At 42.1% G+C, this 13,063-nt stretch overlaps 1 protein-coding gene across 1 annotated transcript in view; it reads left to right on the forward strand.

Annotated features, from left to right (window-relative positions):
• Nucleotides 1-5,606: 5,606 nt before the first annotated feature.
• The window catches only part of MYO1H (myosin IH), a 59,140-nt gene continuing 51,683 nt past the window's right edge, over nucleotides 5,607-13,063 (forward strand). The window contains exons 1-2 of the mRNA XM_004053867.5: nucleotides 5,607-5,768; nucleotides 10,274-10,389. Of these exons, the coding sequence (XP_004053915.4) occupies nucleotides 5,643-5,768; nucleotides 10,274-10,389 (242 nt within the window). The 5' untranslated portion in view covers nucleotides 5,607-5,642. The remainder of the gene's footprint in view (nucleotides 5,769-10,273; nucleotides 10,390-13,063) is intronic.

Raw genomic sequence — 13,063 nt, forward strand, 5'->3', positions numbered from 1 at the left:
TCTCCTCTGCCCTAGGCTTTCCCCAGAACCTCTCCCATATTTCTGTGGGGCAACCCAGTGAAACTCTCACCCCCTACTTCAATCAGAAAGGTCTGCTTTCCTCAGTTTTACATATTAAGGTTTCTTATAACATTTCCCTTGAACAAAGGATTTTGACATTTCAAATAAAATTCAAAAATGACAGCTTCCAGGCTTATCATCTACACTCTTCTCCCCTTAAAAAATAGCCGTTACTCTTCCTCCAGAACTTTAGGGTAGTAGCCAAAACAGCTGGCCAAGTTTAACATGCGAGAACTGTGGCTCACATTCAAACTGCTGTCCTCCCAGTGGAAAAGTTCTGTTCCGCATGTGTATTAGTCAGGATAAGCAGTCTTCAGCTACAATAACAAACAGCCCCAAAACTCAGAAGTTTCCCATAACAGGAGTTTATTTCTTATGTACACAGAGTCTACTGTGGGATGACTCTTCAAGACATCTCTCCTCCATGTGATGGCTCAGGAATCCAGGCTGTTTTGATCTTGTGGCTTGTCCATTCAGCAAAAGAAATTCTCAGTCATTGCAGTATCAAAGAAGTTCTAATAACACTGGAAGGGTCTTACACAAATGTCACTTCTATTTACAGCCAGTTGGCCGGAAGTAGTCAAGCAACTCCACCTAACTGCAAGGGAGTTTGTAAATATGGGGAAGTCCACGCAATAGCTGGCAGGCATTTCTGCCTCTACCATGGCATCTCACCACCTTTCCACATACTGTGGCCTCCCTGTCATCTCCCCACCCCGACTCCACATACTGGGTCAAGCATTAGATTATGTAGAAGATGATCAGATCATCACTGAGTACATGATACTTCCAAAATAATGGTTCTGGTTTGAGTGTTTCCTTGAATCCCTTGCTTTTAGATGAGCAACAGGTCTAAACCATCCAAGACAGAGAGTGGCTTGCTGCAGAGGCTGCAAAATAATGTCCTGCAAGGGTAAATTGTACGACAGGACTGGGTATGTAATTCCAAACTTCTGACTTAAATAATCGGAAGTTCTGGCAACACAGGCCCTATATTTGTGCCTGATGTCAACCAGCTGGAGCCAGACAGTAGCTACACACCAGAGATGGCCATTCATTCCCGAGTCTAACCCAGTCCCCATCACCTGGCAGCTTGACTCAGTCATGGTACCTGCTGGAACCCTGTAACAGGCAGAATCTGTGATCCCTGCACCATGGTTATGCACAGTTAGGATCCTCCACAGTTTTATCACCCCAAAGATGGAGTTCTTTCTTAGATGTAACTTAATTTGATTTAATTTAATTTTCTTAGGTGTAATTGAAGATCTCTTTAATTTCCTCCCTCTTATTTAATCTGGATTTAATGCTCTCTTTATAAGTCTCTTAGTCATCTTTTTGGTCAAGGCTGAATCACTCCAACTTCTTGATTACCCTTGTCCGTTATGTCCCAATATTCATCCCTTTGACGGTCCATGTCACTCTTATTGGGACACTCTCGTTTTCTCATGCCCTTTAAAAGATAACTGGAAATCAACAAAGGAATCGAGGTGTCAGAACTGAAATATTGCAATAAACAAAACTCTAGTCTGAAGTAAATGGAGTGTGCTTTGACCCTTGCAAGTTAAAAATCATTGTCATGTTCCTTAATCTACAAGGTTTTGTCAAATTTCTTTGGGCTTCAAGTCACATCAGTTCCTAGGCTGACTGCAGGAGTACCCCACCCTCCCATCCTCAGGACCAGGCTAAGAGAGAAACTTGGTTAATCTCCGCATCCTCCACCTGCAGCAACCTGACTGCAGTAATATTTCTGGGTGCAGCTCCAGACATTATTTCAGACACCAACCCACCTCCAATTTAATAGAGGCTCATTGACTCCTAATCAGCAGACTTGCTTTACTATGTTTCTATTTCTAATAATCGTGATTATTGATACTAATGATGACAAAAGCAAGCACTCACTGAATTTAAATTGTGCCTGGCAGGGTTCCATGTGCTTTACATGGTTCTGGTGAAACTGACAACCCTATGAGGTAAGTACAATTATAATTCCGTTTTATAGAGATGAAACAAGAGACTTGGGACTCTCCCAAGATTATACTGTCAGGAAGCAACAGAGATATGATTTGAACTTGGAAATTCTCGTGTTCTGACGTCTTAATCATTATGCTATGCTATATGTGGTACAGCATGGAAATATTTGGGATTACTAAAATATTTCTTTTTTTCTTTCTTTCTTTTTTTTTTTTTTTTAAGACAATGTCTCACTCTGTTGCCTAGGCTGGAGTGTAGCAGTGCAATCATGGCTCATTGCAGCCTCAGCCTTCTGAGGTTCATGCGATCCTCCCACTTCAGCCTCATGAGCAGCTGGGACTACAGGCACGCACCGCCACACCCAGCTAGTTTTTGTATTTTTAGTAGAGACAGAGTTTCAACATGTTACTCAGGCTGGTTTCAAACTCCTGGGCTCAAGTGATCCGCCTGCCTTGGCCTCCCAAAGTGCCAGGATTACAAACACGAGCTACCACGCCCAGCTGAAATCACTAAAATATTGTTTGCTCTAAATGCATTGTTTTGAATGTTAGGTTGCTAGTGATTAAGGCTCTTCTAGCTCCATTTGGCTAGTGTAGGGAGACATCTGGTGGCCATTCTGTTTTTTAAAACTTTTTTTATGGAAAACTTCAAATTTATGCAAAGTAAACAGAATAGTATCATAAATCCCCCTCTACCCACCACCTAGCTTTAACAATTAACATTCTGCCATTCCGTTTATATTCATACCTCCAGCCAATCCCTACCTCTTCCCCACTTATTTTTTACGGTTCTTTTTCAAAAATAAAATTTACATATAGTGAAATGCACACAATTTTAACAGTTTATCTTGACCGATAGATATACTCATGTAACCCACAGCCCTATCATGATATGGAATGTTTTCATCACTCCAAAAATGTCCTTTGCCTGACAACTCCTCAACTAGGCAACAATTGTTCTGATTTTTCACCGTGGATTAGTTTTGCTTGTCCCAGTGTGCCATATCAATGGAATCCTACAGTACGACTCTTTTGTGTCTGGGCTCTTTCACTCAGCATAATGTCTGTGAGAGTCATCCATGCTCTTGCGTGTACCCGTTATTTCTCTTTTATTGCTGTCCTCCTTCTATTGTACAGATGGGCCACAGCCATTCTCCAGTTGATGGGGATTTGGATTGTTTCCAGTTAGGGGCCGTTCTGAATAAAGTTGAGCATGAGTTGAACTTCATGTTCAAGTCTTTTTGTAGACATATGTTTACATTTCTCTTGTGTAAATACTTAGGAGTGGAATCGCGGGATCAAAGAATAGAGGCATGGTTAACTTCATTAGAAACTGCCAGATCTTTTTCCCAAAGTGATTCTCTTTGCATTCCTACCAGAAGTGCGAGAGAATTCTGTCTGCTCCGCATCCTCACCAGTATTTGGTGTTGTCAGTGTTTTTAATTTTAACTATTGTGGTGGTATCTCATTGTGGTTTTAATTTGTGTTTCCCTGATGACTAACAATGTTGACCATTTTTCTATGTGTGTATTGCCAATTTGTCTATCTTCCTTTGTGAAGTGTCTATTCATCTTTTGCCAAATTTTCATTGGGTTTGTCTTTTTATTATTGGACTGTAGGTGTCTTTTATTCTGGATACAAATTCTTTGCGTCTGTATAATTTGGGAATATTTTCTGCTGTTCTGTGACTTACCTGTTTTCTTAACAATGTCTTCTAATGAGAAGCTTTATATTTGGTGAAGTCTGATTTCTTATTTTGTGTCTTTTATTATTATTTCTTCCTGGCTCTCATCTAAGAAAACTTTGCCTTCCCCTGGTTACAAAGATGGTCCCCTTGTTTACTTCCAGTAGCTTTATATAGATTTTAAATTTGCATTTAAGTCTAAGATGCATCTCAAGTTCATGTGTGTGTGTGTGTGTGTGTGTGTGTGTGTAGTGTAGTGTAATGTAATATGGGGACTGAAATGCATTTTTACTTTCTTTTTCTATTTATATATTTTTAAGTAGAGATGGGAATCTCCCTGTGTTGCCCAGGCAGGTCTCCAACTCCTGGCTTTAGGCAATCCTCCTGCCTTAGCATCCCAATGTGCTGGGATCACAGCTGTGAGCCACCACACACAACTGCAATTTTTTTCTTTATAAATATCTAGTTGTTCCTGCACCACTGGATGGAAATGTTTTCCATTTCTGTGCTAAATTGTTTTGGGACCTCTACTGAAAATCAATTGAGACGCAGTCTTATTAAACACAGTCTTATTCTAGCTTTGTTTTTCTTTTGCAAGGTTAATTTGTCTATGCTAGGACCTTTGCATATCCATATGTACCAGTTGTCAATTTATTGCCTCTCAGATCCAAATTCACCCTTCATTACCTGCTGGGCAATAACAAACTGCACGCTTTAGGCATTTCTCCTTAAAGTGAACACAATGTCATTTTTGTCACTAGAGGGCACTGGAGGGACATTGCAAAGGCAGGCGGCTTCTCTTCCTGATGTCCTTTGCTATGTTTTGCTTTTTCTTGTTTTCAGACTGTACATTCTGCTGCGCGTGGTACGTGGGGGGGGACACACACTAACTGTGTGCCCAGAGCACATAGTCTCTCAGTGACCTCACAGCTCTGGCCAAGGGCCTGGTGACCACTTTGTCACAGCCCTCCTGATGCAGACATTACACACTCCAGGCTTCATACCTACTCCTGTTCCCTCTCCCAACGCACACCTGCCCTCTGGCCGCAGCTTGCCTGAGCCCTGGAAGGTTGATTTCCTTGGCCCCCTCCATGGTCTCCCATCCAGCAGAGCAGGTGCTCAGGAAGGTCATGCCTGATGCCTGCCCAGTGACCGAACCAGCTCTGGCCCTGGTATCCTGGTGAGATTCTTTGCCATCCAATGGGCTGTAGCCACACCTTCTCCAGTGACGTCTGAAGCCCATCCTTGGAGAGGAACACTCCAAGTTTGTCCTTCCTTAAATACTCCTCTGTAGCAAGAATTTCCCTTTCTGGCCCAAACTCCTCACCACCCATGTAAGAATTACAAAGTGAGTTTACACAGTTAACACTTACTGAAATAAAGAAAAATTAATTTTAAAAAAAGAAAAAATTCAAGCTTGACTAATCAACATAAAGGAAACATTAATTTTTAAAAAAACATTTATTGAGTACATGGTTGTCAGGAAAGCAAGTCTGGGTATGTTGTCTAGGTTCATTTTCTGGCTCCGTCTTTTGGCAGATTTGGGGCATGGCTTATGACATTCCTATGCCTCAGTTTTCTCATCTGCAGAATGGGCATCATAATAGTATTTCATAGGGTCAGAATGAAGATCAAATGAAACAGTGTAAGTCAAGTGTTTAGAATAGTACCTAACAGTAAATACTTGGTTCCTATCAGCTGCTGCTATTCCTATTTTTTATGATTATGATCTTGTATCCCCAACCATATTGTAAACTCTAAGTGAAGACGGCATAATTTAATGCTGGCTGTCTACTATCCCAGGGTTAAGCATCTTGTTATTTCCATGCATTAGACGTGTAATAGATATTACCAAATAGATGAGCTGCTAAAGAATGTTCTATTTCCCGTAGAAAGAAGATGTGAGGAGGAAACACATCCGTCTGCACATGGAAGGGGCGCTGACTGCCCGGGACAAGGTCGGGGTTCAGGATTTTGTGCTATTGGACGCGTACACCAGCGAATCTGCCTTTGTCGACAACCTCCGCAAGCGTTTCAGCAAGAACCTCATATACGTAATGTGACCCACTTCTCAGCTGTTTTTCTAGGGTGGTTGTTCCCTTCTTGCCTTCACGACTTTGATGAGTGTGAATAATAGCACTCTATTAGGTTAGACATTAAAGGGAGATACTGAGGCGCCACTCTTAGATGTACTTCGATCCTTTGTGCTAAGACGTTTATGGCTGCCCGTGACAGAGACCCAACTTACAGCAGCCTAATTCACTAAAGGGAATCTGTCCATGTCTGTAACTGTAGGTCCCGGGAGTAGATCTAGGGTTTCAGACAATGTCTGGCGACTCCTTCTCCATCTCTGCTCTGCTTTCTTAGGTACCCATTTCTTTCTCAAGTGCATGGCAGCAAGATGGTTGCCCTCAGATCCAGGCTGTCATTTTATCAGCTTAGGGTTGCTGCAGAGAAGCGAGCCAATACTCTGGGGATAAGCTCTAGTAAATGGCCCAAGTTGACATTGATCAGCTCTGATTGGCCCACTTTCGGTCATGTGCCTGTCTCTGAACCAATCCCATGGCTAGAAATGAAGACTATTCTGATTGGCCAGGCTCTTACCAGGCCTGCCCCTGAAGGTGAGGGGTGGAGTTGGAGCCCTGGATGGTATAGACAGAGAGCTGGGGAAGAGGGTTCCCCAAAGGACTCTGTTGGGAGAAAGGGGCAGAGATACCAAGCAGGCAAAAATAAGAGCTGTCCACCACACCCCACGAATGGTCAAGGGTTGAGAATGCAGCACTTACCAAACTCTTCTCAGATTGATCTTGTCACATCTAGTTTTTATTCAAAAGCTAGTTTTCGTTAAATTCCCATTTATCACCACACTCTGATTTGAGGGTCGTTTTTCAGGTAAATTCCTCTAGGGTAAACTTCATAGTGTCCCTGTGTGTGTCGTGGGTGTTATTAAAATTATTTAATTTTTTGAGATTTTATTAGCTTTTGCCAAGAGTAAATTAGACAGAAGTGGTTTAAAAATAATTGTCTTATAGCTATTTTGTTTGTAATGGTGCCCGTGACTTAATCTATATGTTGAAACCAAGGATACCAGAAGAAGTAAACAAGGTGTTTCTTAGAGTACATATCCTAGAGCCTAACTTTCAGAATTATCACCCTTAATTGTAGAAATAGAAAAACTAATTTTATGTACAGGAAAAGGAAAAAATAGCGTGGTACAGAGAAGTACAAATGGCATGACAGGATCATTGCGATTAAGCTAAATGTTTCTGATTTGAACGGATACATTTCAGAAACTGTCTTCCACCCTGAATTTCTACTGATTGAAGTAATATGGGGTTTTAGTGAAACTTCTCTGCTTTGGTTCTCTGTTTGATTTTTGTCCTGGAGATTGGAGAACGATTTTAGCGTAATCTTTTTTTTTTTTTTTAGTTGGGTCTTGCTAAGTTGCCCAGGCTAGTCTTGAACTCCTGGGTTCAAGCACTCCTCCTGCCTCAACCTCCCACGTAGCTGGGATTACAGGCACACACCACCACACCCAGCTATTTTAGCATAATCTTAATATATAATTTAGTGTGTCCTGTATTTGAAACAGCTACACACTGAGAATCTGAGAATACCAGATGTATTTTCCAAGGAGTATATTAATTTTTTTTCTAAATAAGAGCTTGGAGCTCTTTGTTTATTCATAATTGTATTTCAAAAGACTTATGTTAGTGGTTATATTATAAATATAAGTAAGTACTTGAAAAACTTGAATATGAGTAGAGTTTAATGTTGAAATCTAGGAATATAAGTGCCAGTAACGGGAGTGTTTTGCCCAATTTTAGAAGGTTTGTAGGTATACCCATCCTGTTTTCTTGTTTGTTTGTTTTTTTTCTTTTTCATATGGAGTCTCACTCTGTCACCCAGGCTGGGGTGCAGTGGCCCCGATCTTGGCTCACTGCAACCTCCGCCACCCGGGTTCAAGCAATTCTCCTGCCTCAGCCTCCCAAGTAGCTGGGATTACAGGCATCTGCCACCATGCCTGGCTAATTTTTTTGTATTTTTAGTAGAGATGGGGTTTCATCATGTTGGCCAGGCTGGTCTGAAACTCCTGACCTTGGGTGATCCACCTGCCTCAGCCTCCCAGAGTCCTGGGATTACAGGTGTGAGCCACTGTGCCCGGCCCACCCCTCCTACTTTCACTCAATGCCAGAGAGACCTTTAAGAACCATAAATCAGGTTACGTGCTCCCCTCTTAAAGTTGTCCATTCATGTAATAGTTTAGGGAGGTATTTCTCTTTTTTTGTATCTTCAACTTTTATTTTAACTTCAGGGGTACATGTGCAGGATGTGCAGGTTTGTTACATAGGTAAACGTGCTGTGGTGGTTTGCTGCACAGATCAACCCATCACCAAGGTATTAAGACCAGCATGCATTAGCTATTCTTCCTGATGCTCTCTGTCCCCCAGAGAACAAGCCCCAGTGGGTGGTGTTCCCCCCTCCCCCACAAATGTGTCCATGTGTCCTCATCATTTAGTTCCCACTCATTAGCAAGAACATGCAGTGTTTGCTTTTCTGTTCCTGCATTAGTTTGCTGAGGATAATGGCTTCTAGCTACTTCCATGTCCCAGCAAAGGACATGATCTCGTTCCTTTTTATGGCTACATAGTATTCCATAGTGTATATGCACTATATTTTCTTTATTCAGTCTATCATTGATGGGCATTTGGGTTGATTCCATGTCTTTGATGTTGTGAATAGTGCCGCAGTGAACACACGTGTACATGTATCTTTATAATAGAATGATTTATATTTCTTTGGGATTGCTGGGTCAAATGGTATTTCTGCCTCTAGATCTTTGAGGAATCACCACACTGTTTTCCACAATGGTTGAACTAATTTACACTCCCACCAACAGTGTAAAAGCCTTCCTTTTTCTCCACTGCCTTGCCAGCATCTGTTATTTTTTTACTTTTTAATAATCGCCATTCTGACTGGTGTGAGATGATATCTCATTGTGGTTTGGATTTGCATTTCTGTAATGATCGGTGGTGTTGAGCTTTTTTTCATATGATTGTTGGCTGCATGTATGTCTTCTTTTTGCGAAGTGTCTGTTTATTTTCCTTTGCCCACTTTTTAATGGGATTGTTTTTTCTTGTAAGTTTGTTTAAATTCCTTGTAGACTGGATATTAGACCTTTGTCAGGTGGATAGGTTGTAGAACTTTTCTCCCATTCTGTAGGTTGCCTGTTCACTCTGGTGATAGTTTCTTTTGCTATGCAGAAGCTCCTTTAGTTTAATTAGATCCCATTTGTCAATTTTTGCTTTTGTTACAATTGCTTTTGGCATTTTCATCATGAAATCTTTGTAGGGCAGGTATTTTATTTCAGTAGGGGAGTGTGGTATCTCTGCCATCCACTGCGTTTAGAATAAAACCCCAATTCCTCGTGGGAGCCCACAGAGCCTGTATGATCTGAGCCTGCTCTATCTTCGACATCCTCTCTTGCTAGTCTCCATTCTGCCCTCACTCGGGCTTCAACCTCAATGGCCTCTCATGCCCCTAGCCTGCCTCATGTATCCCTTCAGCCTGAAATGCCCTTCCTGCCTACTTTGTTCACAGCTGGCTCCTCATCCTTCAAGCTCTGCTCAGGTGTCACCTCCTTAAAGAAGTCTTCCTGGCCAGGCGCGGTGGCTCACGCCTGTAATCCCAGCACTTTGGGAGGCCGAGGCAGGCAGATCGCCTGAGGTCAGGAGTTCAAGACCAGCCTGGCCAACATGGTGAAACTGCATCTCTACTAAAAATACAAAATTAGCTGGGGGTGGTGGCGCATGCCTGTAATCCCAGCTATGGGAGCCTGAGGAGAATCACTTGAACCTGGGAGGCAGAGGTTGCAATGAGCTGAGATTGAGCCACTGCACTCCAGCCTAGGCAGCAAAGTGAGACTCTGTCTCAAAAAAAGAAGAAGAAGAAGAAGAAGACTTCCCCATGCCTGCTAATATGGCCTACCTTTATTGTTTGTACCCTCGTTATGCTATGTATACCTTTCTTTTTATATATTTATTTAGTTAGTTTTTTGAGTCGGAGTCTCGCTCTGTCACCCGGGCTGGAGTGCAGTGGCTGATCTCGGCTCACTGCAACCTCCGCCTCCTGGGTTCAAGAGATTCTCCTGCCTCCGCCTTCTGAGTAACTGGGACTACAGTCATGCACCATCATGCCCAGCTAATTTTTTGTATTTTTAGTAGACATGGGGTTTTACCATGTTAGCCAGGATGGTCTCGATCTCCTGACCTGTGATCCGCCCGCCTCGGCCTCCCAAAGTGCTGGGATTACAGGCATGAACCACCGCGCCCGGCCATGTACACCTTTCTTAACACTGATCTCTTCCTGCAGCTGTCTTCATTCCTCAGCTGTTTGTCTGCTGTCTCCCTCATACACCTGCCATGTAAGCTCCCAGCAGAGACCCCACCTGATTTATCATTTTAAATCCTCCATGTAGAATGAACACATGGGGATCATCATATGTGACAGTCTTTTGCACCCCAGAATTCCTCACTTGTGCTTTGGTCCATTTCTCTAGACATATATTGGCACCCTCCTTGTGTCTGTGAATCCATACCAGGAGCTCGGAATCTACACTGTGAGCCAGATGGAACTTTATCAAGGGGTCAATTTCTTTGAACTGCCACCACATGTGTAAGTAGCATCCACAGGATCATCACTAGGAGAATTTTTCTTTTTCCCCTTCCTCTCTCTCCTTCCTTCTCACCACGCATCTGTCCATCCATTCATCCATCCATCCATCCGTCCGCCCACCCATCCATTCATCCACCTATCCATCCATCCATTTACCTATCCATCCACCTACCTATCCATCGATACATCCATCCATCCATCCATCTAAATCCTTGATGCATGTTTATTAGGTTCTGTACCTCATTTAAGCCCTTGCCTTCTTGTGAAGTAAGTATTCCAAAGTAGTAGAAAACTTTAGAGGGTCTCTATGGAATCTCAGCTTAAATATGAAAAGAGGTGCAACCTTTGTGTAACTGCTGAGAAATTTAAGTGTGGCTGGAGAGATGTCTTCTCCGGGAAGAGGGTTGCTATAGTGCCATCTACTGGTGCCTGAGTGTCATAGCGGCTAAGAAGACTGCTCGTTGGTAGAAACTTCCCAGGGCTGTGGAAGCTTAAGAGGTGCAAATTTCTTCATTCCTCTCCCCTATGTATAACCTATGGTAATAATAATTTGTAGATGGTGATTATATTTTTAGTACATAACATTTTATTCTGTTTTATGCAAGTTTTTGAAAATACATACTCGCCTGCAGTGTGGCCAGAATTTGTTTTTATGTAATACTATAAGCTGACAGGGTAGAATTATTCACCTGAACTCAGATCTCTTGTCTCCAAACACCATGTTTCCTTCTTAACATGTAACTGGTTCTGTAAAAACAATCTGTTTAGATTTCTCATTTAATTCAGAAGTTAATTAAAAGGGACTGAAATAAAAATTTGCATGTAGTTAGAGATTACTGGTTAGTTACACATTAATTCAGAGTTTCTAGAGCCATTTCACAGAAGCTAGAAAATATAACCACTTTGATATCAGTTTTCACAAACTTGAGTACATTTTTAGGCCTTAAAACCTTACCATTTTAAATAATTTCCCTTGTATTTGAAAATAACGTATAACCCATATTTTCTGCCAAATAATGCCATTTGTTTGTCACTATGCCTGATTGGCCAAATGTTCTAATAGTTATTTAACATTCAAAACAATGACTACCAAAAAAAAAAAAGGAAAGATGAGCAATTTTTTCTTGCCCAGGCTTTGCTGAATTTTCTAGTTTTTCTCCCTCTTGACTTCTAGGCTAATATTTAGATTCTGCCTCTGTTGTCTTGGTGACTCAGCTATTCCACTTTCTAAGGCACTTATAAGCCTTTCTGCATCACCACCATATATATGTTGAGACAGGGTCTCACTTTGTCACCCAGACTGGAGAGCAGTGACACAGTAATGGATCACTGCAGCCTCCACCTCGCAGAGCTCAGGTGATCCTCCAACTTCAGCCTCCTAAGTAGCCAGGACTACAGGCACACACCACCACCCTGGCTAATTTTTGTAATTTTTATAGAGACAGGGTCTCAGTGTGTTGCCCATGCTGGTCTCGAACTCCTGGGGCTCAAGAGATCTGCCTGCCTCAGCCTCCCAAAGTGCTGGGATTACAGGTGTGAGCCACCATGCCCAGCCACCACCATGTATTAAAAGCTGAAATGGCTTTGGAACTCTGCCTCGTATTCAGGTTATATTCCTGGGATACCTTCATGCTTTGGTGTCTGATCTTGAAGATAAAGCGCTTCTCATAGTTTTACCTCTTGTCCTAAAGATATCACTGAAGTTTGTTAATCTCTTTGGTTTCTTGCCACTCCATTTTTAGTATTCTAGGTTTTGAGGGAAAAAATACATGAGATCTTACTCTATTTATTGAATTGAATTATTTAGTATTTAGACAAGATTGTTATTTTCACCTAGAGTTAATAGAACGTCTCTTGGAGATGTAACTTAGTAGCTGGCTTATTCTTATAAAACATGTTGATGGATTAAAAACATAAATTTGGTGAACTTTAAAAAATATTTTCAGGCCAGGCGCGGTGGCTCACACCTGTAATCCCAGCACTTTGGGAGGCTGAGGCAGGTGGATCACGAGGTCAGGAGTTCCAGACCAGCCTGACCAACATGGTGAAACCCCGTCTCTACTAAAAATAAAAAAATTAGCCAGGCGTGGTAGTGCGCACTTATAATCCCAGCTACTTGGGAGGCTGAGGCATGAGAATCGCTTGAACTTGGGAGGCAGAGGTTGCAATGAGCTCAGATCATGCTACTGCACTCTGGCCTGGGTGACAGAGCGAGACTCCATCTCAAAAAAAAAAAAAAATTCTCAAATTCTTCCTTTTAGCTCCTCTACTATTTGAGTTTTGATATCTAGTACACTCTGTATTTGATTAGTCAGTGGGTCGTGGTAGAGGATTTTTTTTTTTTGTTTTTTTGTTTTTCGGGTTTGGGTTTTTTTGTTTTGTTTTTTGTTGGTTTGTTTTGTTGTTGTTGTTGTTGTTGTTGTTTTTGAGACAGAGTCTTGCTCTGTTGCCCAGCCTGGAGTGCAATGGCGCAATCTCGGCTCACTGCAAGTTCTGCCTCCCGGGTTCAAGCAATTCTCCTGCCTCAGCCTCCCGAGTAGCTGGGATTACAAGCGTGCACCACCATACCTGGCTAATTTTTGTATCTTTTTTTAGTACAGAAGGGGTTTCATGATGTTGGCCAGGCTAGTCTCGAACTCCTGACCTCAAGTGATCCACCCGCCTCAGCTTCCCA

Source organism: Gorilla gorilla, chromosome 10, assembly GCF_029281585.2.
Source record: "Gorilla gorilla gorilla isolate KB3781 chromosome 10, NHGRI_mGorGor1-v2.1_pri, whole genome shotgun sequence".
NCBI classification, from domain to species: domain Eukaryota; kingdom Metazoa; phylum Chordata; class Mammalia; order Primates; family Hominidae; genus Gorilla; species Gorilla gorilla.